This window comes from Pseudomyrmex gracilis, unplaced genomic scaffold (genome assembly GCF_002006095.1).
Source record: "Pseudomyrmex gracilis isolate BER0280 unplaced genomic scaffold, ASM200609v1 scaffold_114, whole genome shotgun sequence".
In the NCBI taxonomy this organism is placed as follows: domain Eukaryota; kingdom Metazoa; phylum Arthropoda; class Insecta; order Hymenoptera; family Formicidae; genus Pseudomyrmex; species Pseudomyrmex gracilis.
Window position 1 is genome coordinate 149,733 of NW_018020698.1, and position 27,654 is coordinate 177,386.

The 27,654-nt window shown below is 43.4% G+C and overlaps 1 protein-coding gene across 1 annotated transcript in view; it reads left to right on the forward strand.

Annotated features, from left to right (window-relative positions):
- Positions 1-27,654, forward strand: part of LOC109856328 — a 104,281-nt gene that overhangs the window by 18,745 nt on the left and 57,882 nt on the right. The window contains exons 2-4 of the mRNA XM_020431458.1: positions 16,741-16,845; positions 23,557-23,690; positions 27,440-27,530. Of these exons, the coding sequence (XP_020287047.1) occupies positions 16,756-16,845; positions 23,557-23,690; positions 27,440-27,530 (315 nt within the window). The 5' untranslated portion in view covers positions 16,741-16,755. The remainder of the gene's footprint in view (positions 1-16,740; positions 16,846-23,556; positions 23,691-27,439; positions 27,531-27,654) is intronic.

The window sequence follows — 27,654 nt, forward strand, 5'->3', positions numbered from 1 at the left end:
GTTCTCGTCGATCGTGTGTGCGTCCAGTTCTTTCTCGTTTCTATTCGGACGCGGGGCACACGATTCTCTCCTCTCGTACTTTGAAACGCAATCTCGAAATGGAGCTGGCTGACAATTCGTGGGAAAGCGCGTGGTTGTGCTCAAGCGTGCAAGATCGCGGCGCTACGCGCAGGATCGTTTTCAGCGCGGAGAGAGTGCCACTTCGCGAAAACAATCTCCCTCGTTTATTGTCTCTCCTAGCTTTGGATCTCTCTTTTAAATATCTGGCAAGTATATATACAAACAAGATTAGTAAGAGACGTTTGAAAAATCGAAAGCGTTTTATAAAAACTCTCAAGTTTTACAATGCGATAATTTGAACGAGCTCGAAGTTTGATCTTACACGCGGGATAGGTATTCGTTTTTTTTTTTTTTTTGTATTCGCGCGACGAGGAAGGAAAGAAAATTAAAGTTAAACTACTGCATGCGATTCGCGCGGATATGCGAAGGTAGTAACGCGTGTTTGTGGTTGTTTTTTTTTTACGCTCGCTTTATACGTGGAATATGATTAATAGACAGAAATAAAGCATCGTGCGATTAATATTTGGTTATAAATGGGCTTATTTTCACACACACACACACACACACACACAGACACACAGAAACACCGGATTGCCTTTAATATAACGCGAATAAATGCATGAGGATAGTAGCTCGAGAGAGAGAGAGAGGAAGAGAGAGAGACCGGCCTACGAATCGATACGCTTTGCCGAGAAAACGTCGCGAAAAAGTCCATCAATCATTGCGCACATAGACGTAATCCGGATGGCTGTGTGTACACGTGCTGTGCATGTATACGCGCTCGCACGTTGATGGATATTCGATATACAAGGCGTAGAAAGAAAGAGAGAGAGAGAGAGAGAGAGAGAGAGAGAGAGAGAGAGAGAGAGAGAGGGAGAAGAAAGGAAGAGAGAGAAAGCGCGGCAATTTATTTATGCTCGATACAACGGAAATCAATGGCGGAGTTAATCGAGCCAGGGTGACGGCCGAACGATACTCTTTCAGCGATCTTCCTCCTCCTTCCTCCCCATGCCCCCGAGTTTAATGAAAGAGCAAGCAACAATCGGATCATCAGAGTATTTAACAGAAGTTGCGAACAAAGTTGAATATAAATCAGAAGCCACGCGAGTGTGAAACTTGACTTTCTCATGAATAAAACACAAAAAAAAAAGAAAAATCTAATAAATGTTTTACGTCGCGGAAAAGTCAATTTGAAATTCATTCAAGAAACCCTTGCGCTCTGTACATACACACACACACACACACGCACACACACAGGAAGACACCTACGTTCGGTGTCTTCCTAGTAATTAACGCAGGCAGAAACGAGGCCTCGGATTAATTATAGGAACGTAATTTTCATTAGCGTCACGACGCGTGACGTAAAACGCGCGACGCTACAAAATTTCTGGTTGCTGACCGGCGCGGAAGAAAGAAGGGCAAAAAGCCCTCGAGAAACGAAGAGCCCTGCAAGTTTGCAAGCGCGCTCACACACGCGCGCGCGCGCGCGCGTCACACGTCCGATAAAACGGACGAGCGAAAAAAAAAAGAGCTTGTCGTGTTTTCCAGGAACATTTTGTCCGATCGATAGACCCTGCCATTACTCGCCGCACTGCACGGATAGACGCTCTCGTCCTTTCTCTCTCTTTCTCTCTCTCTCTCTCTCTCTCTCTTTCACTCTCTCACTCTCTTCTCGTTGCATATCGTCCTCCTGTGCGTTCACGTAAACGTCGCACGTCGCGCGATAATAACGCGTTGTTTTGTAACGCGCGCTTTTTTGCCGAGAGGTAAGGGATTTGCACCCTTTTTCAACTGCGACGCCTGACGTGACTTCTGTCTCTCTCATGTGTTCCCCACAGATCAAAGATCATCGTTAAATCGATATAACAGCAACGCGTCGACCAGTCTTTCAGCTTCATGTGTTTATCGAGATACATGAATAATAGCTTACTGTATATATAGAAAACACAATGCCGCGCGTTTGTATGGGAAAGACTCTACTAGATTTCTTGTATTACATATTTGCTCCGAACAAAATATCGTTCGTTTCGATCCACCGTTGCTCTCTTGTATCTTAATTTTTTGCGGTCGAGTCTGATTCGACGCATCATTGCATCAACATCGCGAGTGTAACTCACTCTCAACGTTAATTAAAATTAATTCGAAACAAACTATTTGGCAAATGAGGAAAAAATATTTGGATATATATTGAAAAAATTTTAATAATTTTTTCTTTGAGCGATTGCTCTTTGTTATATTAGGACAACACAGGCGCGCGCTATTATTGTTTTTATTTTAACGTGTTGTGTCAGTGAACGCAACCTGCGCGATGACAGCTAGTATATACGTCTTACAAACCACATAATACACATTAGAGAGGTGTCAAAATTAACAAAAAATCAAAATCAAAAAATAGTGAGAGAGAGGAGTCGAAATACAACACGTGACTACAGTCACGTGACTTTGTACTCGCGTGTTTTTCAAAATGTGACTAAAGTAAAGTCACGTGACTTTATTTTAGTTACGTTTTTTAAAGACACGCGCAACGAAGTCGCGCTCAAACGGCGCGAGGCAGTACCGCGTCTCTTGATTCGTACACGATACGTGAATCGAGAAACACATCCGAGAAACGTTCAATCGGCGTCGAGATAAAAGCGGCAACAATCAAAAGATCGATAGAATTGTCGATTGTGTGATTATTCACACACGCTTTTTCTAGTAAAAATTGTCTTATAATTACGCGCACTTTGTAACTCCCCACATTATGCGATACACTTGTGCGTTTTTTTTTCACGTTCAATGTCAATCCGATTTCGAAGGATACGTCTTAACGGGTCAGAGTTTAAGTGGAGCGTGTCTTCCCGGTCTCTCTCTCTTCTGTGAAATTACGTACGCGTTTTGTTCTGAAAATCATACAACGCAGTTGAAAAATCGTAAATACTTGTCTTTACATTCACGGGAAGAAGGTCGTGATATTATATAGCATTAGAGACACAGTTGTGTGTGTTCCTGCGCGCGCGCGCGCGCACACACACACACACACACACACGTGTAGCGGCGGCGGTAAAACGGCGGATCTACTGTCGTTACTTTTTTTCCCCCGCACGGTTAACGTTAAATTCGCGATTTCAGGACGATGAAGAGAGGCGGGAGGTGGTCGTAGAAGCGGTGGCGCCGCCGACCGCGTTGGAAAAAGAGAATACCCGCGCGTATTATATATTGCCACATAATTCCTCCGCGTCTATAAAAATTAGCGCGCGCGCCGGGCTAACCGATCGATCCGTTTAATACAGATGTCTATGTACACACGCGTATAAGTTTAAACATTCCTGAGAATTAATTTGACTCTACAGTCCGCGGCGAGGTTCGTTCTTCCGGTTATAGCAGAACCGGAGGGTTATAAGCACATTCCTGTTGCGCGAAAATAGTTGCTCGTTGGAATCTGATTTCGCGCTAACGTTCTCGCGCGTTTAATTTATCCACTCGCCAATTTGCGCGATGAAAAAGTTTTTGCGTTGAGTTATTTTTTTGAAATATAATCACGTCACGTTCCGTGTATAAATCTTCTGTGATTTGTTGTGCGCGTTTGTTTTTAATTTTCAAACCCTTCCCGACGTTAAGGGAGAGTTTGAGAAGGGGGGGGGGGGAAACGCGCAACTCCGAATCTCGCGGCTTATCTCGGACAAGCCTTCAGATCGCGAGATTGTCATTAAACATCGCGAACTGTGATTAAAATAATCGTCAAGCCGGTGGAGGGCTTGTAACGCAAGTTATCCACCCCCCCCCCCCGCAAGAATCTGTTCGTTCTCTTTTAGCGATTCCTCGGTGGTGGAAACCACCGCCCAAACCGAGCTAGAAGCTAACTCCTGTTCCTACGTACACGGAGTAAACTATTGATCCGTGAGTAGTCACGCGATTCCGTCGTATAACGCCACTCAAGCCTTTCCTGTGCCTTTTTCCTCCCTCCTCCCTCTGTTCGCTCTATCCTTGAACGCTCATCAGAAATCTTTCACGTTTTCGGCATTCGCGACGGTGGTTTTTTCTACCCCTAACCCGCGGCCGCCTTTGTCCCGAGAATTGCCGAGTTATTCGAATTTTCGATCTTCGGATCTGCCGTTCGCGTTTATTTCGGTACTTGATTATTTTTCTCAGATGTAACGATATATATATATATATATATATATACAACGTTGTACAATAAAGAAATCGATCGATAATTTGACAGCGCGAACACACACACACACACACGCGCGCGCGCGATAAATATCGCTTCAGCGATACGAGGTATAATTCGAAGGTCGCGAGATCGTTTGGTACCTAATTAAGCCTTTCGAACAGGAAACGCCGCGGTGTGGACATATCGAGCCGCAAGAATAACCTCGCTCTTTTATTTCATTCACACCACCACCACCACCCTCCATTCTGTTACCACGTCAGGCGAACACCGCCGATATATCAGTGCCTACGACCACCGTTGGCGAATAGCAACGACCACCATCGCCAAGTCGACTCCGCCGACTTCGCCATCATCACCTTCTCGTTCTCCACCTCTCCCACCCTTAACTCACCCCATTTCCCTCGCTTTATCACCTGCCATCACCGGCCAGCTCGCGCGCGCGCTGGTATATACCCTACGGCGGCGCGCCTCGCTCGGGTTCTTATCGGTAATGGTCCTATTTTTGGAATCTCCGCCCATTCTTTGCGTGACCCACCTTCGCAGCAATCCCCCTCGTAGACCACGGCTCACAACCCCTCGTGCGAGGGGGGAGAGCAGCCCCACACGGATCCTTCCGTGAGTGGCGGCGCGCGCGAGAAGGCGCCGCGGGGTGTCCTTTCTCGTGAATTAGAAGGCCGGGCGAGAGACCCACACGGAGCGCCACATTTGAGACACAGTCGTTGGAAAACAACACCGCGACGAGTCCACGTGGCGACAGATTTCCGCACGAAATCCCTCGAGATCTCCCATAGATCATTGGCGAACTCCTCACGAGAACATACAAAAACGTCAAATCAGACTTCTCCGTATATGTCAGAACACGCGCTCGCGTTCGATTATGTGACGTCTTGGCGTTGCTATCGAGCGGCGCACTGTGTAAGAACAGTCTTCTCCTCGGTATTCGTGAAGGGAAAAGAAATTTGAATTAACGACGCCTCGAATCTCACGGAGGGTCGGTTGGCGTGACTTGGTTCACGGATCGATAAGCGGAGCGGAGGTTCCCGAGACTAAGCGGTTCTCTCGGGTCACGGGAGAATATTATTAAGCGCGCCCGGTGCTTTTCCGACCAGATCCGGCGCATAATCCGGCTCTTCTTATCGATAACTTCATTCTTTTCGCGTTTCAGAGAAAAGAATGTTTGGGGGCGGCGGCGCGGCGTATCGCGCGCTAAATGAATTTAACTATTTGGAGATAATATATGTTTTTGCATTGGTATATATAAAAAAAAAAAAAAAAACAAATTAAAACGACGCAAAGTAAATAAAAAAAGAATTAAAGAAATGTTGTTCTTCCTTTGTTTCTCTGTACAAAAGTTTCTCCTTCACGCGACGGTGTTGGAACTAGTTTCTTGTGGAACTTTACGACGTTCTTCGACATTGCCGCGGGTTTTAGAGGGTAACGCGTCAATATAACGCGGGAAAACGTTTTCAATCACGTGGGCATGCATACATCGGGCAAGTGAAAACGAGGGGCTACTTTGAAAGTAGCAGAGAGACGGCGAGAGGTGAAAATATGCGCTCTACGTGTGAACAAGCGCCATATGTCGCGCCGGTCATTCATGTTCCACGTATGTCCCACGTAATTTTTTCTACACAACCGCCACACGTGGACGTTTGTCGAGAGCCGAGTACTTTGCGCAGCGCACGATCCTCGTTCGGGACGATCCTCGAGCCACTTATCTTTTGATCTTTTTTGATAATTTACACAAACGTATGTAACAAACGCGTTATATTTTTTTTTTTGGTTTTTGGATAATTAGAATAATATAAAAATGTAAATGACAAAAATGCGTCAGAGTGTGAAATTAACGCAGAGAAAAATGAGAGATATGTAGAAAATAAAGCTTCAGGGATTTAGGCAGCGAAAACTTAATTCAAGTAAATTACGTGGTTATATTTTCCCGCTCCTTTTTCTCTCTCTCTCTCTCTCTCTCTCTCTCTCTTTCTACATAGAGCTTTTGACAATTATGTGAGATTTATTTTCGACATCACATGGTTTGAGCATATCACCCCGTATTATGATAAAGTACAATGGCTCAAATTAAAGTTAAGAAGAAAATATTTCACAGGTAATCTATTATTCAAAATATTGGAAACTGAGAGACCTCGGATCGTGTACGAAAGATACTCTTTAAAAGATCCACTATTATATCATGAGACAAGAGAGCCGTAGGTGGCACTCTTATCTTGCCGTTATGTCGAACTGAATTTTTCAGGCGATCGTACATGTGTATCTCCGTTGATATACGAAATGACATTCCAGTAGACATACGCGCAATGAACGCTTCTATATTTTTAAAAGAAAATTCTTTGAGTACTCGTTAAATTTTAACATTCAATGTTAGTTGTTCATTACTTGTTATCTTGTTTCTTTTAAAAATTCTTATATATATATATATATTTTTACTCATTTCTTATATATACTTCTTTTTGTTTTGTTTAACTAATATTTTGTATTATTAAAATTGTTACATTTTTTACGCTTTAGAGGGATCTTATCCCAGAGCGTCAATAAAGCTCAATCAATCAATCAATCAATCAATCACTCAATCAATCTCTCTCTCTCTTTTCTGTCTTTGCCTTATTCAGCGCGACATTAAAATCCTACGCTAATCTTCAAGGAGATTAGAATTCCCTTCCGGATTTTATCCGAGCGGACGCTCGGAGAAATATAATGCGATAAACACGGCGCAGAAAGAATAGCACCGGCTTTAATTGTTAGCAGGCGCGAGAAGAAATATATACACATATATATATATATATACACAGCGAGAAAAAAGTGTGGAAGAGAACACTTGGTATATAATAGATGGCTTTGCTCCCTAACGAAGTTTTCATTGCTCCAAAACGAAATTAGAAGTGTTCGAGGGGTTTGAGTGATTTTTTTGTTGATCCAAGAATGCCTTTTTTTGTTTTAATTTTGGCGAGGAGCGAAAGACATCAAGGTCACTCGTTCCTTCCATCGTTGAGTTACCTTACCTCCGCGTGTAATAAAAAAACGATCTTTCTGCTAGATTTTATATCATTACGAGAATTAAATTTTTTCACGCACACGTAAAAAAAAAAAAATATTAAAATCCACAACATTTTTATATATATATATATATATAGATAATTGTGCGGAATTTAAGTAATTACGTCGAAACTCGGATACCTGTCGAAAGTTTTTAGCGAAAACGTCTTTAATTCTAACTATCACGGCAGAAGCAATAAATTGCAATTTCCATCTAATAGCCGCGCACTCCGGAAATATGTTAATTTTCCTTTTTTTAATTAGTAATTATTGTAATTTTCTTTGTAATTGCTATTTATCGTAGATCGTTGCATCTTAACGTCTCGCATTGGCGAACTTGTTTTCAGAATGCGGATGCTTTTCACCTTATCGACGCGGTCTTTCATCGGATGATCGGAAACGCGATCTGCTTTCTGCGCCTGTGAAAATGAAATTATCGCGGTCACGGATTTCTTTTATGCTTCCAGGAAAGGCAATTGCAACGATTGGAGATTTGCTTGTTCGCAATGCGGTCGGGATGCGGAGAGCAATATACGAGAGCGTAGTGTATGTGAAATTTACACGTGCGCGGAAACTGTTGTTGTTGTTGTTGTTGTTGTTGTTGTTGTTCGCAATCTCGTATTGGATTGGTCACGCAAGAAGACCATCTTTATCGCGTTGGCGTTACGATATTGTGAATAATTTAACCCGACGAGACGAGAGAGAAGAAGTTGAGCTTTCGGAAGAAATTCTTCTTCGGAGAATATTTTACGTGAGCGGTGTTTTATACACACCGTGTGCAACGGTGGTTTTTGGCGAAAGAGAAAGGCATAAATCTGCCAACCGCGCGCATGCAGACGATGAAAGAAAATTCCATCCGCAATGCGGTCGAGAGACGGAGGGGCATCTGCGAAATTATGCCTGACGGATCGACGACTTTTTGAAGCGGTTTATTTTAAAAGTCACGCGATATACAGGTCGCGGTTCTCCGCGCTTTGAAAGAAACCTCCCCGCGGGGCACGACCAGAAATTCAAACGGTGATCGCTATTTTCAGAAAATTATCTCATTCGTTCTGTCCGGTGTCTTTGTGTGTATTACGTTCAAAATGCATTGTAAATTAAGAAACATTTTCGAAAAAGTGCGCTGCCAATCAATATTTCGCATCTGTTCGATGTTTTATTGATACAACAGTTTTTTTTTTATTATAACGTAAGATAACCGAAATCTATATAGTTGGAACTCCTCTAACGAACAAATTGGCACTCGTTACTTTTTTCTAGTTGTTAATATTTTTGTCTATTTTTTACTTGACATTAGAACGGAGTTAATTAATTTAAATTATTGTCACGGCAACATTATTTCAGAGCTGCTTTAATTGGAAAACACAAATTTGACAATTTCTCAAAGTGGCAATTAATGACTTTAAGGTTCCAGTTGTTTTAGACGTTGCAGCTTGGGGGATTTTATATATCACGTATATCACGAATATACATACAGTTTTATATTAAAAACTTACTACAGAAAATATTTTCTTTTTCCGATTGTTTCCGAAAGCATTGAGACTTGCTTATCGCGCCACGAAGTTTCGAAATAAGCTGTGAAAATGGCCGATAATTCGGACGCCATCAGGCAGATCGTAGTTTCGATACGCGCTCTTCTCTCTATCGGTTGAAAGTTGTCGAGTTTCCCCACTGTTAAATGTGCCAAATGTTGAGGATTCTCTCTTCCTCTCTCTCTCTGTTCGATCATTCGAGAGATCGGATCGCAAGTTGAAGCACGGGGCGCGCTCGTTGGAGAACGTGGACGCCCGTCGGCGAAGTTTGGTTTTGGTGGCTGGTAGCCGCAGTGCTGGCGCAGCGCCCTGACCTCAAAACATCGGCACGGATCGATAGAAAACTTCCTTCCTACGCTTTGCGCCACGTTCGCCGTGCAGACTTAGCGGACCTCGCGGTAGGCCGGCGGAGGTGTGCAAGAAGATGAATATTGCGCGGTGAAACTTGAGCCGCGCTTGTTTGGCCGACGAAGATTAGTTGGATGGTGAAAGTACCAGGAGTGGAAAGACGACCGAGGAAGGTCTCCGCCTCGCACACTCTTCAACGCCTCCCCCTCCCCCCTATAGCCACCTTCTTCGAGCGTAACTTTATATTCCTTAAATTATCGTTAGCGCACGTTATCCCGCGACACAAAAATATAAAATTCCGAGTCCTTCCTCTCTCCCCGTATCGCTAATTACAAGAACACTTCAATTAATAAATTGTTTTTTTAAAAAAAGCGAAAACAAAAACTCTAGAGCGTCTCCTTAATTATCTTCTTTTTCAATTGCCTGTACATTGCTCGCGACACAAATGTAAGTCCTTTCCTTTGTATATCCGCTGGTATACGGAGAAACGAGATCGCAAGAAAATTTCAATCAATAAATTTGAAAAAAAAAAAAAAAAAACAACTCTAGCGCGTCTTCTTAATTATCTAGACTGTTTTGTTTTAATTGTCCGTCTTGACATTGTCAAATCTGCTGCACACGTGGTGCGTGTAATATATTATCGCGAGTAACGCGACTTTGTCGAGTCATTCAATTAATTCATTAAGTTGATGAAGATTAATTATTCCGAAGTGTGCTATATAGTTGCCACCTTCTCTTTCTTATTAACTGTTGATGGTTGCGTTGTCTTCGCTTGGCAAGCGACATTGCTCTTCGCGGAAAAGAAAGACGTTCGAGCGTAAGTTAAGTTCGATATCAGTAAGTAGCGATTGACCGTTGTTCCCGTAATGTCGATGTTTTATTCGGACAAGGTCGCGATGACTCTTCTCGAAGATCGTCGACCTCTCTTCTCTTTCCCTTCTTTTTTTTCTCTTTTGTTCCTAACACTCTCACGCGCGTCTTCTCCGAGCTCTCCACACACGCTCGTTCCCGAAGAGACTCGAAGCGTAACCACGTGCCTCGTCGCGCGACTCTCTTCCACACTCGACGTTACGAGATGTCCGCTATTTAAACGCGCACACGTCGTATTTCCACACACGTTTTTTTCTGTGTACCTTTTCGCTTCGTGTGTGTGTGCGACGGTCCACGTTCCGGAAGAGACTCTGTCCCCGCGAAGACGCGCGGAGTGCCGCGAGACTGTTTTGTTAAAGCATATGTACGACATTCTTATTTACGAGATGTCGATACCGTATTCATGTATTCTCGCGTGTTGGATTTTTCTTGCTTGAAGCGCAACGCAAGTGTGTGTGCGCGCGCGCACGCGCGTGCGTGCGTTTCCTCTTTTGCTGATTTTATAGAAAGTTTCCTCTTTATCCTGTCGAAAGCGTGTCTTGCACATAAATTTCTTACATATATAAAAAAAAAAAAAACGCCTATTTTATTATAATTACAACTTTCTATAGCCGTCAATTTGTCCTTTTTACAGCGGGAGAAGAGCAACGTGTACATATAGGCCACACATCCTATCTCTGTTTCTTTCTTTTTCTAAAAAAAAAGTTAAACGGGGCTATCGGACTAGAAAGTTTGCTTGTTCATAAAACAGTTGCGGTTTTTATTTAAAAAAAAACCTCTGCGAGATTTTTGTTTCAAACAAAAACTAAACGCGAGAGAAACATATTTTCGAGATGATAACGGAGAGATTTCTTCGATTTTCTCTTAATCGAACAAACAAACGTTCGTTGGTTCGACGAAACGCGCCGGGTGATAATTACGCGCGTCGTCGTCGTTTTGCGAGATCGTAAATTTTTCAAAACTATTACATATAAACATCTCGAGGATCGAAGTAGCGCAAATATCGTTAGCGGCAATTCCGACGGTGTTCAACTCGCCTAGCGTCAATAGCGACGTATGTTATTTCGCCGCTAAGAATGTTTTCGCACAAACTCTCGCCCATCTCAACGCGAAATACTCGTCGGTCGATATTTCGCGTTGTGTGTCCACGCAACTCGACAAGCGTATAGAGCGTCGGTGACAGCGACGAAATACGTTCGTTTTATTAAAGGCGTGTGTAAGCGTGCGCGCGCGCAAACGTCCGAGAGGTACGTACGACTTCCTCTTGGTTTACGAGGTGTCGATACCGAGGCGTCCCATGTAAACGCATATAAAGCGGGTTTACTTTGCTTACACACACACGTACGTAAGCGAGAGGTTCTTACACGATCGAAGAGGAGAGGCGCGGACACGCCGAGGCGCGGGAAGATGGAAGGACGAAGACTTATCGCTCGCGCTTATTGCGCGACGAGACTTTACGACGGATTTTTCGTCCGCGGCGACTCGTCGCTATTTTGCCCCGAGAGACTAGATGTCGATATTGATTTTGCGAATAAAAAAAAATGTCAGTTGGTTCTCGTCTCGGAATAAAATTTATAGCGAGAAATACACTAGCAATCCCGATGACACGGTCCGAAATTCATAGTCAATAAATTTCCTCGCAAATGAGTAGTCTTATCTTCTCCGTCGCGCGCGAGTCGAGTTTTGCGGCCAATTTTGCTTGTTTGGCATTTTAACGAATTATCAACGGTTACCCTTTTCAGTTTCCTCGATCGAGGGCTGGCGCCAGCTTGAGGGATCTCGCCTTGGCATTTAAATGACAGAAGATGCCACGAAAGGTCCGCTCGAAACATCTCTGACGAGAGACATCGTCCGACACAGATGGATTCGCTAGTTTCGCGAATTTCGCACACAATGCGAGTGTTGTTTTTTTATGCGATTTTCCTCTTCGCTCGAAGAAGACGGTCTCTCGAGCAAATATTCGTTATCGATCGAAATAAAACACACAAAGAGTGAAAGCGCTAAAACCTCTCTTCTCTCTCTCTCTCTCTCTCTTTGCGTATTTTGTAATGAAAATATATAATTGCGTGACTCGCTCTAATAAATAATCTCGCAAACTCTCGTCGTGATTGCGACAAATTAAAACCCGCGATTACGACCTCGCTGGTGCATCAGACTGCTGGTCCTGACGATTTGCGCTCTTCGTCACACCGCGTCACTTTTACGGTCGCGCGCGTACGCGTGACATTGCGCACTGACAAGATCAGGATGAAGAGTAGGTCGGGACGGGGTTAATGTCGGAAACGTCTAGGTCAAGGAGTGGTCACCGGTCTCGATCGCTCGTTCATCTCGACGTGGGTTGTGACCCACTTGAATTGACCAACCGGTAACCGTTAAATCTTCGTCACTTTCTCTCGACAATTGTCGATTGACCGAATAATATTTTCGAACAACAAAAAAAAGTTCGCGCTCGTCGAATGATCAGAGAGCGCTCGATCGATTTAGGTAAAAATCGACGTAAAAGTCTCGCGATTGTCTCCAAAGACATTGTACGACTTTTATCTCCCCTCATCGAAAAACGCAACAACTTTTTTTTTTTCCTGGTCTTTTTTCCGATCCGAGCAAATGCGAGAAATAAATGCAAACTGTGCATTTGCATGTTTTCCTTTAAAACAAAACCGACCAACCTCGCGTGCTAACTGCGTACGCGTTCTCGGAAGTCCGAGCTATGAACTAGCACGCTAATGCAAGTCCTCGTGCAAACTTCCAAGAAAACATCCCTGTCTGTTACTACTAACCTCCCTGCGCTTTCTGCGAAATCCATATCTAGCCGATGATGAAGTTTCCGCGCCGCTATAATCCCTCGCGAGATACCATCGCGGACGGCATAAATTCAACTCTCCTCCCCCCCCCCCAGCCCTTCTAGAAAAACAGCGGTTACAACGCGATAACAATTTGTTTGTCGGTCAAACAAAATACAAAATACAAAATAGCCAAACTTTGATTTTTTTTTTTTTTCGATTTGAAAGGTAAAACGTTTTGTTGCTGCGATGCAAAATTCTGCGCCAATGTTGTTTTTTCAGTTCGCGCTTTTATTCCTCGCCGCGTTACGCGCGGAAGGTTTTCACGTGAAGCGAAAACCGATGGTCGATCTGATAGTCTGTGTGCACGTACATACGCGGCGTTTACGTGTGGCCAAGAGTAAAAAGATAAGTGAGTGTAAAAGGGGGAATGGCAGCCGGGTACGATATGACTCGTCAAGATCGTCGGTGACGATTAGACACGGACATGATGTGCTGGCACGTTTAACGTCCACCACGTTGTTATTACTGCTTATTATTTGTTCATCGTTCGGTGGACGGCACATAAACGCGCATTGAATATATATATATATGTATGTATGTATGTATGTACGTGACAACGCAGGGGTGGCATTTGCGATGTGACGTTGTTTATACTGGGGAACGCTGCGTGACAACACTGTGTGTAGCGACGAAGTTTAATTATTATTCTTGCAAAAACGTCCTTTTCGTATCGATCGCTTCGAAGGCTTCGTCGTTATATTCTTAACGATCGCGCGAAACTCGACGCGTATCGTTATTCTTCGCGGGAACTTACAAAACAATTTCCCGGCTTTGTTTTCAATTGTTTTCGCGAAATTGCCGATAGACGAATCGGAGAATCTCGAATCTCGAGGAAAAATTCAACAATTCGATCTACGGAAATTTCGACTTACAAAAGTATTTGGCGTTCACAGAGATAAAGAAAACACAAATTCGGACAGTTTTACGCAAAATTTGATTTTTGACGTTGCACCAGACGGTGGATCTGCGCGCTTCGAATTACAGAGATTTTATTAATCAAACTTTGAAGAGCTCGATTTTGAAATAATTCGAGATAAAAATTAGATGTTCTCTCGAAAAATATTTCCTTTGATTTTTTCTTCGACTCGAAGAGATTTTCTGGAAGGAAATTTGAATAAAAACTCGAAGAGATTTTCGCGAGAATTTTTTTGACGATTTTGAAACCCGGACATCGCGTCTCGGCAGAGACTCGGATCTTACGACGGCGGAATAATTTCGCGTAACGTTCACACGATGGCTCAGGCGACGTCAACGGAAATCGAAGAAAGAGAATTCTTTCCCGTGAACGCGCGGGTTGTGATTTTGTAAAACAAAACGCGCGGGTTTTGCTCTCTCTTTCCGCGCGCTCACTTTAGAACGCTCGCTTGTGGATGATTGTACAACGCTAATGATCCGTATCGCGCGCGATCCCGTTAGGAAACAGACTCTCCTACTCTGGCGCATCGTCGTCGTCGTCGTCGTTGTCGTCGTCTTCCGCTTCTTGGCTTCGCGCGGTCGCGGGAGAACCTTCACCGCGCACGGGAAAGCTCTCCGCAAAGACTACCGTCGCCACATGTACATACAGCATGTTCCGTTTTGATAACCGACCGTTTCTCCGTTTTCTTTCTACGCTCGTGAGTTTCACTCGTCAATTAAGCCGATATCGTGGGAACTGGAGCGACCGATAACAGACCGGAAAACGAGAGGATCGTCTCAAAGAAGGAAGTAATCCCGAAAAAAAAACGCACATCACGGTTAAACCAACCGTAAAAATTTTAATGACGGCTTTAAAATCAGATTCCGTCGAATTGAGGAGCTTTTTAAACGTCTCTCTTGTGAGTTTCGTTATTTGAACGAATTATCGATCGCGTTGACGTCGGTGAACTTTAACAACCGGGAGAGATATGGTAGTAAAAAAAAAAAAAAAAAGAAAAATAAAAAAGAACAAGGTTACGTGAGACGCGGATTATTTCGCGGTTATAACACGAGACGAATAGAATTACGACGAGTACAATCACTCGGCGAGGTAACGCGGCCGCGATGTGCCATTAGGATAAGACGCGCGCGTCTATAGGATACCGTCCCCAGTAGTCGCTAGGCGATTAATTATCTGCCTAATTGCGCGACGCATTAAAAAACACGTCGGGAGAGAAAGAGTAATAATAATAACAACGCAATTACAAATTACGCGCGGGCGGGAAAATGTAATTACGTACGACGCTCGTTACGTCGTACGAACGTTAACAACGCGCCGATGTGGCAGCGCTGATAGACGACGGACTGCGCACATCTTCGCGAAGGAAAGAAACGTCTTCGCGCCCAGGCTCGCCCCGGGAGGCTTTCCGGGAATTCGCGCTTTAACGCGATTAATTATAAATAATTAGCGGATAATTCCGCGGCGCGAAGGTAACGGGCGCACGTATCGTCCATTGTTCCGCGCGCGCGTTTTACCCAGACGCGCCCCGTTGCGCATCCTGTCGACTGCCCACCGGTCTTAACGCCGCCACCTTGGAATCGGGATTTGCCGAGTAGATCGCTCGCGACGTTCGCGAAATCGTAATTCGCCGCGGCGCGGCGATTCGTTTTAGATCGCGCGCGCGCGCGCGGATGACTCACGTTCGTGCGAACAATCTGCCGCGGTATCATATCCGATGTTACACACAAGTTCTTCTCGCTGATACTTCCAAGCTCTCGGCTTTATTGTTCTTCCTCGTCGGAGGGGGGGAATGAGTTGTCGTGAGACAATGCACGCCGCGATTCGCACGGCTCGACAAACGCTCGCGACATTCCCGGCGCCACAGCCGCGGTAATGACCGCGCGCGCGCCCGTCGTAATTGTTTTAAATGCCAACGAGGTAATAGCGCTTACGCGAAAGTGCCACGTGTGAAACGACAATAGCAGAAGCGCCGTAATCTTTGTTTATTCGAGTGTTTTTTTTTTTTTTTTTTATCTTTAGGAAGAAAATAAAGAAATTCGCGAGTGCGCCGGAAGGACGCGCGCGCGCGCGCGCGTGCGCGTGCGCACACACCGATCTTACGATGAGAATTGGTATTCGAAGTTCTTGCGTCATCAAACTTGAGATAAGCGACGTTAAAAATTCAACGCAGACAAACGCACGTTTTATCTCTCTACGTTTTACGAGTCAAAGTTTTTTTCTTTATGCTTTCCTCACAATGAATATTTACGTTTGTGAAAAGCGCACATCCCCTCGACATTTAAACTTTAATTACTCTGAGTGCGTTTCTTCCATAAGATACTAGATGATTTGTTGGCGCGCGCTCTCTCGCAGACAGTTGCACGCGTTTGGAACTCGCGTTGTGAGAGTTTTTCTCTTCTCCCCCTTCCCCCCCTCCCGTCGTCGAATAATTGATGATAAATTCTCGTAAAGTGCGATTTTGCTTTGTGCGCGTTTACTTTGTGCGTTTTACGATTCTCTCCGTTGTCCACGTTCTCTCTCCGATTTGTTTCGTAAAAAAGAAGAAACGAATCAGAAGTGCGAATTAATCATACGGCGGAGAAACAACACATTTGTTAAAATCAGCGAGCGTAAACGCTTTTTCGCTAATGTGTTGCGATTAATAATTCATGTGTCTAACTTATGTATTCCGACCGAGAGAAAAAGCGTTACTCCAATTAATGCCAGCTCTTATGACAACGTTTGTAACGTTATGATTGCGAAGTCGATTATGCAAACATACCCCGTGAGTCATTTTCTCTCTTACGCGCGCGCGAATAAATTTTTCTCAATATTATTAACAGATATATGAAAAAATTTAATTTGTCGGTAACGCGTACAAGAAAAAACAAAACTCGTGAATGTCGATCTCCTTAACGCGAATTGAGTTCTCGAAGTCATTAATTTGTTACATTTTTAATTAATTGTGTTATTTATGTTTTTCAGGTGTCTCGGAGAGACATGGGACTGGTGGAGCGAGAGGCCGAGATGCAGGAATTGAAAGCTTCCAGACCCGGAAGATCCCGAGATCTTTTCGGAGTGCAATTGGAGGTAATTGACACGCATTTCGTCGATCTCATTGTGAAACGTGACGAGGAAACGCGCGGGGGGGTTTCTGAGTTCTTGAAAAAAATCCACGCACTCTTAAATATAATCTTTCCTCATTTACGTTTCCCTCGTGATTTTTTTTTTAACATAGATCTTAAATGTTTAATTTACAATTAGATTAAATGTTTAATTGGCAAGACGATACGCACACACACACACACGTGTGTAACATGCTCTTGTCCTTTGTATGCGCCTCTAAGACAATTTCTAAGTCGTCGAGTTAACGCGAGAAGTGAGAGGCCTTGAAGGCGGAACAATCGGGAAAGAGGAGCGAGAGCGTAACTTAATGCGTGATCTCCGATATCCTTGTCGAGGGCGAGGATACATTCGATCCGGGATTGGCTGTCCATTCACCCGAGAGAGCGCGGTGATCACTTTTGCCCGCGATCGGCGGTGTAGTGTAGGCCAGTGAGAGGCCCCGTCCCAGAAAACTCGCGTTGTGTTTTCTGACACGACGTGGCCAGCCAAGCCACCTGAAACCGAAACAGCCAAACAGGAAAGTTCGTTCGTTGCACTCTCCTCTCTATCACCGCCGGATCAATCCGATATACCTTTCTCCGCGCGTTTCTCGATCGACGAGATCCTAGGCGACGAGTTAAGAGATGTCGAACGGACGTCTTTCTTATACGAAAACTTCCGTGACTTTGGAGGAGAGATAATTTTTCTCAATTTTGTTTATTTTTATTTAACACTCTAGAAACTAAGTAATTAAAAAATTTCAAATTTTCTCCAAATAATTGGAACTTGTTCATTTTTCTAGTTTTGTTAATATTTTTGACATCGCAAAGTAGGTTAGATTGTTTGATTTTTATTAAAAAGTAAACAAATTTAAAAATTAAACAATTAATTTTTATTTAATTTTTAGAGTCTTTTTTAATTGGCGCTTTTGACAAAAATGAACAGGTCTTTGAAGTGCCAGTTGTCGAGTGTTTTACTTCTGGAGATAACGAAAACCGAGAACCGTAATTACGCGATAAATTAATGAGCTAAGTATATCTGACCAAGAACGAATGTGACGTAATAATTGCTGAGCACAGCCAGTCGGGCGATTGCATTAAAGTAGCGAACAAGCGTGCCGTTTTTTTTGCATAATTTGACAAGGATCAACTTAAACCATTGTTTTCCTCGACATTTCGTCCTTATTATCGAACTAATAATATAATGAGCGTTTGCTCGATCAAATCGATGTGATTACGTGCGCGATTATATTGTTCGCAAAACAACTTGTAACAACTTATTGCATACGGTACGACGATGCAATCGCGACAAAACTCCGAGATCTCTCCGAGGACGTCGAACTTCGCACCGAACTCCCAGAACTCTCTTTCTCGCCGCCACAATTCACACGTTATCGATACTCGTTTGACAAGTTTAAACGCGCGCGCTGTCTAGTCGTCTTACGAAATAACTTACTCAGAAGTATCACACCGTTGCGAGGAAAAAAACGAGCTCGGAAGAGAGAGAGAGAGAGAGAAAGAAAAAAAATAAGAACAAAAAACACATTTCGTAAGTTTTGCGTATCACAGACATCACGGAATCCGGTCACGGTCCCGTGAATCCACGACCGTTTTCACTTTTTCACGTTAATCGCGAACAATTATCATATCCGTCGTAAAAAAAAAAAAAAAAAAAAAAAAAAAAAAAAAAAAAAAAAAAAAAAAAAAAAAAAAAAAAAAAGGTCGGAAGATCGTCGGAGCGTCGTCTACGTTTTTTCTGTTTCCGAAAGAGACTTTTCGTCATCGAAACAAGACACACAGGTGGTCTTGTTTTGCATCGCGAGGATTCGCTCGCGCGAATAACGTAATCGGTGTATTATATTTCGCGCACGTGTGTTGTTTCTGCAAACGACATAACACAGCGGGCTGATTACAGCGAGCAGCTCTCCGTACAATAGAAATGAATCATCCGGGTGATATATCAAACATCATCGTGCGCTTGTGTGTTTCCCAATCGTCGCCCGTCCTTGATGTGATACCGTACCCGCTTCCGAAAGCAGTATGATATATATATATATATATACGAGCGAGGGCAAATAACGCGATTTCGCAAGAAGACGACGAGATACAGAAAGAAAGAGAGAGCGAATTAGCATCGGGCGCTCGTCACAGGTGAATAAATGCATTCAATCGGATTAGCCAACGCGCGTCCCTCCCGTCCGTTTCTTTCCTTCGCTTTTCCGTCGCGGTTGTCTCTGATCTCCGGCGATGACATCATTCCGTCGCGTGTTGCGTCGCCGATCGCAATTATAAACGCGATCAAACAAAATTTTGTTTTCTCCCGCGACCTTTACCGATTTAATTCTCCTCGTCACGGATAATATCCGTGCGACGCGCAATAACAGACTCGCAGTTGAGATGATTGTCGAGCTTATAATCGAAAGCGAAATTAAGGATCGCGCTGTGCTCAAAGAAGCCGACGCGATATTACGCTCGCTTCAATAACATCGTTTTGAAGACAATAAGAGTCTACGGTCTTCAGAAATATCAAAGTCGCGCGGAACGCCACGGTGTTTATGTGCTCAAAAAAAAAAAAAAAAAAAAAAACAATTACCAGTATTAATTACATATAAAAAAAAGTTTACTGTTTTTCGTACAAAACTACTAGGGGAACAGAAGTGTTTTCATTTCTCGCGGTTTTTCATCTCCGACCGAAATTCCGCGTGTCAGTGGCCTAATCGCGCCACATCCCGTCGAGCAACACAACGACGCGGTTGTGTTGCTCGAAAGTAAAACCGCGAGAGAGCCTTGAAGATAATTACGCGGGGGTTGCGCGTTAGAATATAGCCTGTGATAATTAAAAAAGACGAAATTTTTGAAATCCACACACAGATTCGTCGTGGCGCGTCGAAAACTTTATTTTTGTTTGCGCGCGACTCTTTTTTTTTTATGTCCAAATTTCATCCACTGGAAACGCAAAATATTTTCTCGCCGATACGAAAAACCGCGCGTTGTGAACGTTGTCGTGCGCACTTCCGTGTGAAAAAATTGCACGCAAACCCACCGGCATTTTACCGCGTCGCGCGGTAAGAGCTTTGCGAGTAAAATATCGCGAGTATCGATTTAATTAACGCGCAATTGAGCGTAGTTGCGTGCAACGATTCGATTGAACGTTGCACGAGGCGCATTTCCCGATCGCTAATAGCGATCGTTTCGTTTCCCCGATCTCTCGAAGCCGGAGGATACGCGATTACGATAGACGGGATAATAACTCCCGGTGCCTTCATAATCAGCGTCATATCGCGACGATCTTTAATAAGCACAGTCGGGTGCTTGCCGGGTGAGGTTGCGCAAAGATCTCATTTCGACAGACAAGCGCAGCTCCGTCCTGCATCCGCTTTCCTGGACGCGGCGCATCTCCGTCGGCAAGTTAATGGAAGCGCAAAGTTTAATGGAAGCGCAACTCAGCGAGATTTTATAAATGTATAAGATGTGTACACACAACAATGAGAAATAAGTTTTGCTTCTCCCCAGTTGAGAAGAACAGACATTCCTCTGTGTGAATATAATATATCGAAAAAGAACTCGCTAACAAGATTTAGCCAAGTTCGGAGAAAGTGTAATTACTTTGGAAAGTAAGAATTGTACGAACGAGGGACGCGGTATAGTTTTATAGTTCCGTTGCGGCAAAGTCTCTCTCCTCTCTCTCTCTCTCTCTCTTTTTCTTTCTCTTTTTGCTGTTCAGACCGAACTTCGTTCGATAAAAGTGCGCGGTGACCGCGTCTAATTTGACCGTTGCGATGTTGGTTCGCGGCTTGGCGACTCGAGTCGACTTATCGCTGAAGTTGGCTCGACGGTCCGTCGTAGGTATCGCGTTTTGGCAACCCCCGTGCGTTCCGGCCCCGACGTAAATGTCGAGAACTTCCGGTGATCGCGTGAACATAATTGACGCTCCGATTCTCTCGACCGATAGCGGAGGTTGAAGGAGGTTCCTACCTCCCCCGCGAGATCGGTTGGGACAACAGCCTCTCTCGAGGTTTCGTTTCCCGGTTTTCTCGTAAAACCCTAGAGAGGCACTCAATCGAACAATTGAAAGTGGCGAGACACATTCCGAAGTAGAGCAAACGTCTGCGCCCAACTCGTTTGCTCAAGTAGATTTTTGAGGTCTGCCAACAAGCAGGTGAATGGGACGGAATTCCTGCCACGGAGAAACTTTCGAATCCTCCGAATCGAAGTAATAGTAGGAATATATTTGCGAACGAATTCGATTTGAAGATAGACATCGCGTAAGACCGTCTTGTGTATCTCGTATACGTCGACAGTTGTCTTCGTGTGACTCTCCTCGGATTTCTTCGATTTATTCTTTCTGTTTGCGAAAGAGAGAAAGAAAGGAGAAAGAGAGAGAGAGAGAGAGAGAGAGAGAGAGAGAAAGAACGCGTCGCGTAAAAAGATTTACGACGAAGTTACGATCCGCCGGGCGAGAAGCTACACGTCTTTCTTTCGCGGGAAAGTCATTGCGTTTTTCTTTTTTATACGCGAGTTCGATTTACGAAAGCGTTAAGGCGCACAAATCGGGAATCAGATGTATATATTTCTGTACACTTGGTGGTTTATCAGCGCGCTTAAATTTGATAATTTCCGTTCTGATGACTTGCTCGGAGAAACTACAATTTTTTTTTATTTTTTTTATTTACGCGCTGTTTTCTTCTCTTGGTGATCGCTCGCAGATGCGATAAATTTTTTAACACATTTATTGCGCGCGCGCAAAAGTGCGAGGTGTAAATAAATACTGCTCCGATCGAACTCATTTGTTGAACACCGGCGCTCTCTCTCTCTCTCTCTTCTCTTCTCTTCTCTTCTCTTTGTGTTTTCTATTTGTGTGTGTGTGTGTGTGTGTGTGTGTGTGCGGATGCGATATAATTTAAATTCCGACTCAAAGCGTACAGACGTTTAACATGCCGCGAGATGCAGCTGTAAAATGCGGGACGGCGGCATTCTCTAATTCTTTTGTGACTCCGCGCATCGATCGCGCTTTGTAATGCAGTTTATATCGCGTCCTCTTCAATGAAGCCTCACAAAAAGCAGTCGAAAAATAGCGGAAACATTAAAGGAGAACGAAGTTAACTACGTATGGTAACTGTTTTTGTGTGACTTTTAATTCACAATTCAAAGAGGAAAAGATCGATCGCGAGAACTCGCGACTGTGTGTTTGAAGCGAACGATCGAAGAAGAGCCGCGCGCGTCACGCGGCAACGAACGCGGCATCTCGCAAGCGCTTTTTTTTTTCTCTTACAAACTCCACCGTGAAATTAACATAGTCTGTCAATAATAACTCACGTATAATCGCGTAGGAAGCGTTTTTTTTTTTTTTTTTTTCCAACCAATTATGAAACGCATTCGCATGCATGATCCGCCGTGGAGCGCGGCGAGAGCTTCGCGGAGAGTCGTCGCGGCTCGTATTTCCTTGCTTTTATCTATGCAGGTATCTATCCGCTTGCACATATGTGCGCGCGCGCACACACACACACACACACCCTACGCTTGTGTTACAAGAATGATTTACATCTTATACGCGCGCGCGCATTTCTGCCCGCATCGTTGCGTACGGGAGGAGATTCGCGGCTCGCACGCGTGAAATCCAATGCACGCGCTCAAATGTGCGTTATGCGATTCATTGCGCTCGTGTGCACGCAGCGGGGAAACTGAAATCATTACGAGTGTAAACAGAAACACACGAGGAGTTTTTTTTTATCGCCGCTCGTTCGCGATGCGATTTATTAAAGAACGCGTGTTCTCTGACCCATTAACTCTTCTCGTGTCTGAAAAATTGATGCCAAGAGCTTTAAATAGAAAGTACGAAGAAAATATGCAACCGCACAAAGAAAATTCAATGAATTAAGGCCGGTATAATTGTACTTGTATCAAAACGTACTTTTACGTACTGTTACTTTATCTGGAACTCACTTTTGTGCCTTTTGCGTTTGAAATTGCTTTAAGAAATTTTCGCACAAGTATTTGAATATAAAAAAGATCTTCACGATAGTTGCTTATTAATTGTTGTTTCATATATTCTTTGTTTCTGTTTAATCATTATAAGTAAAACTGTGTGTGGAACATTAATTTTTATCACGAAAATATCAACGTTTTAATGTCAAATTGTATTTTTTTTTTCAATTATATTTAAAAAAAATAAAGAAATGAAAGTTGTCAAGCCTCAGTCGATAGCTGATAAAAAAAAAAAAACACTTGAAATCCAGATACCAACAAGCGATTACTGTAAGAACTGCATTGCCGTCGGTTGATACAGTCTCTTTCTCTCGCACATTCTTACCTCTCTCTCTCTCTTTTATCGAACGCGTTCTCAGACGGTAAATGTAACAACTTCTTCCTTTACGACTGCTCATTGATGAAACAGTTAAATTGCATGAAAAAAAACAAAAAAACAAACAAACAAATTCTTCAGTAGAACAAAATTACACCACATTTTACATATTTAATTTGGCGAATAAACGACAAAAACAGTCGTTAAAAAAAACTCATGACAAAATTAACAAAATAGTTATGATTATTTTTAATTTTTATTTCGTGGTTTGTTTGTTTGAATCGTCGCGACTGTATATGTATATGTGAAAACCCAAAATAAATGTTACGCTTAATTATCGTCATCGCAACAACGTTGCGCGCAATCCTTTTTTTATTTGTCAAAATTCTGTTTCAGGTCACTTCGCTACTCTTGGAGGGCGAGCGTCGTAAATTGGCTGTCTTGCAAAGAGAATTGCAAGCAGCTCTTGAGGAAGGTGGAAGCGTAAAGGTGAAGGAGAAGCAGCGACAGGAATTGCTACACGCTATATCGTACGTTTTCTTTGTCAAGTAACTAAATTAAATTTTGCGAAATATATCGTTTACATCGTTTCGGTAAATAACATACATTTTTAACACACGAATCTCTCTCTTTCTCTTTCTCTCTCTCTCGCTCTTTCTCTTTTGCTCGCTCTCTTTATCTTCTTCTTTAGACTTTAAAGAAACTCGTATCTCTTTCTCAAGTAATAGCGAGAGAAATAATTATTCGCCTATACGGCAAATGAGCTTAACGAATAATACATTTACTAAGAGGCGTCTAAAACACGAGCTTTACGTTACGAGAACTAACTCCCGTGGGAACGCGCGCCGAAGAGCTTAACTCCTAAAAGATTTAACGTGGTCGGACCCCGTGACGGGGGTAACAATTTTATCGCGCAGCACTTTTACCACTCCTACCCGTCAGAAAATGTTTCCGTCGCGTTATCTTCAGCACACTCTGCATAATGCTCAAGCGAGCGAAATTACGACGTTAACGAAGCTTAACTCATTAATACCCAAGGTCCGAACTAACTTTTCGCCGCGCGCGCGCAGCGCGAACTTTTCTAACTCGCCGCATTATTTCTATCGTAAAGTTCAATTTCGCGATTTACCGTAAACACTTTGCGTTGACTTTGTAATGAGAATCGGAAGCTCCGCCGCGGAGCGCGCGGTTTCTCCTGAGAGCGGCAGCTTCCTCTTCTTCTGCCTCGCTTTACATATCTCGCGAACGCGTTATTCTCGCCTTTTGCGAAGTAACGCGTACAAGAGAGGGTGAAACGAAAGGGTGCGGAAAATGAGTAACATCTTGGAAAAGAGTACGGGGGTCAGCAAGATGCGCTCTCTTTTTATTTCACGCGTTTCAACGTGGCCAAGTTGTTTGCGCAAGCTTCGCCTTCGCGTTTGCGGTACGTTTTCTCTCGCGTCGTGTTTGCGCATGGTGGCTCTTTTCGTTGCCGAGCGCCTTGATTATACGCCACTGATAAATTTATGAGAAACACCGGATAGGTACGCGATTCCACGCGATGTCTCGGTCTTCGGTCGCGCCGTGAAAGAGCATGCATTTAAAAAGAAACGCGAACGAAGATCGTATTAAAGGTTTTTTTCATCTCTGTGTTGGAATTCTACCAAAAAAAAGCGTATGTAAATAATCACAATCGATTCTCTCGATATTGATTGTTGCCAATTTTATCTCGACGCTGATTGGACGTTTCTAGGATGTGTTTCTCGATGTCGTACATATCAAGACGCACGGTAGTGCCTCTTATACGCGAAATTCATGCGATGATTGAGAAGTGAGAAGATTTTCATGGAGCAATATCTCAAAAACGACTGAATCGATGACTTTCGTTTTAGTCGATCTTAATCGCTTCAGAACAAAACACTAAAACCCAAAAGTATTCTAGCGTTTTTTAAAGTCACGTGACAGAGAGAAGAGAAAAAAACACCACATGACTAAAGTAACGTGACTTTACTTTAGTCACGTGTATTTACAAACGTGAATAAAGTAAGGTCACTGACCTTTGTCACGTGAATACGGTGAGTCATTGACTTTGGTAAGAGTCATTGACCTTTACGAGAAAGGCCACTGACCTTTGCGAGAGAGGTCAATGACCTTTGCGGGAGAGGTCAATGATCTTTGCGGAAGAAGTCAATGACCTTTACAAAAAGGTCAATGTTGTTGATATATTGGTAGAATATATGTATATATATAATTGTATACATATATTATATATATTATATATAGATATAGAATAGCATATATATAATATATATTTTATTCTCTGTTTTACTTTTTTTCTTGTCACGTGACCTTACTTAGTCACGTTTTTAAAGACACGTGACTTTAAGTCACGTGGTGTTTTCCACTTCTCTCTCTGTCTATTTGTCGAGTTTGATTTTCATGCGGTCTGTCTGACATTTCTCATATGTACATTATGTGTATTATATGATTTGTAAGACGTATATACTAGCTGTCATCGCGGTGACAGGTTGTGTTTACTGGCACAACACGTTAAAATAAAAACAACAACAATGTGCGCGTAGCGCGTCCTTGTGTTGTGCTAGTATCGCAAAAATTTATATATGCATTGTGAAGTCTCTCTCTCTGTCTCTCTCTCGCTCTCGCTCTCTCTCTTTCGCGATAAAAGCAGGTGGGTACTTTTTGATGTCAATACGAGCTTCCTCTTGCGCATTCACGCCTATATATTCGATCCTGAGTCTCAGGCAAAAAAATCGAGAATAAGAGAGAGAGAGAGAGAGAGAGAGAGAGAGAGAGAGAGAGAGAGAGGAAAAGAGAGAAAGAGATCTCGAGTTCTGTGGGTACTTTGCGACGGAAATCGAATGCGCTAGCCGATTGCTGAAATCGATTCTCTGACGGCGCGGAAAACCTTTTTGAGGGAAAATCCGAAGAAAAAGCGATTCTTTCTCCATATAACGCTTATGTAAATTTATTCGATGAAATATTGCTAGTATGTGTAACGTGTGTGCCAGGGAGCGCGCGCTGTGTTGTGTGAAATATTAATCGAAAATTATGTTCAACGGAAAATTCTATTCTCGAGGAAGTCGGTGCGAGAAAGAGAGAAAAAGAGAGAGAAAGAGAGAAGTCTTTTGAAGAATTGCTCCATCTCAGCCGGCGCGTGTTTCGATCGCGAGTCTTCGCGAGTTGCGAAATATACACGGAAAAAAAAAGTTTTGCTATTATATGGTCAGCAAAAAAAATGGTTGACCCTACGAAATTTTTTTTCATCAACAAAATGTTTTGTTGGCAAAACAAAAATTTTACTAAACTTAACAAATGTTTTTTTGCTCTGGCCATATAGTAACTAATTTCTTGCTATTCTAGCAAATCTTTTTTTTTCCGTGTATACGCGCCGCGTTCTGTGTTTCCGCTATTTCTCGGTAGCGATGTTTCGTATATAGCTGGCATTAGCCAAAGTCTTTGCCGCCGGGGCGAGATTAGCATGTTATCGCAGCCACTCGGCGTGTTAAAGCGTCTTGCGACCGCTTTCAAAATCAGCTTAATCGACAAAAAAGCTCGCGCGCGATACCTCGCCTCCTCGTGCAATTAATTCTCTTGCTAACTTTACTGCAACGTCGTCGCAGTGCGAGCTCCGTAGAATTTTCCCGGATAGAAACTCGGCTCTCTCTCTCTCTCTCTCTTTCTCTTTCTCTCGTTTCTGCCGTCTGTCGCGGCTATCACATGCGAGCGCGCGGAATCCCCAGCGCGAAGAAGAAGGCGAGGAGGGCCCTAATTTATAAGATTGTTTGCTTTCCCGTAATTGCCAAAGTTGGCCGACGCGAGGAACTTTTTCAGTTTGTAAATCACCGTTGAAAAGTCCCTCGGAAAATGTGCCAGTGGGCCGTGAGAGTGCCATCTTCTTCTCGTTATGGCGGTTCAGGCTCACAGCCAAAGGGATCAGGAGGGAGAGTGTGTGTAAGCGAAAACTAAATTGCTCTCAAGTTCTTGCGTGAGAGATTTTTCGACTCGTGACATAATTTTTCTCGCAACTTTTTGTATCTCTTCTCGATTAATGGAGAATTTTTTTTTTCCGTCTCTCTCACAAGTTCAATTTAATTCACGTTAATTCACGGAATATTGTTTACGCTTCAGTAGCGACGTAATTTTATTTGTCGCAACACGGTTAATTTCATCGCAATTCAGAAAAGCTCTCTCTCGCGCGCGCGAGTCGCGTTGCCGCGTTCGCCTCTTTTATGAGATTGCTTTTAAATTACTCCCGCCGTCACGTTCTTTGTGTCTGCAGGAAAATTCAAGGGCAACACGAGCAACTCGACAAGGAGTACAGGATCCACGCCGCCGGTGTTCTCCTATGCAACTCGAGGGGCTCCGGAAAGGTAAGGACAGCATCGCAGACACCATTATTCTTTCCTTTTTGTCCTCGCGATTCGCGAAAGACAAATGATCCTCTCGATTATTGCTGCGCGACGAATTATCGTCCGCGCTCTGAAACTCGAGCGT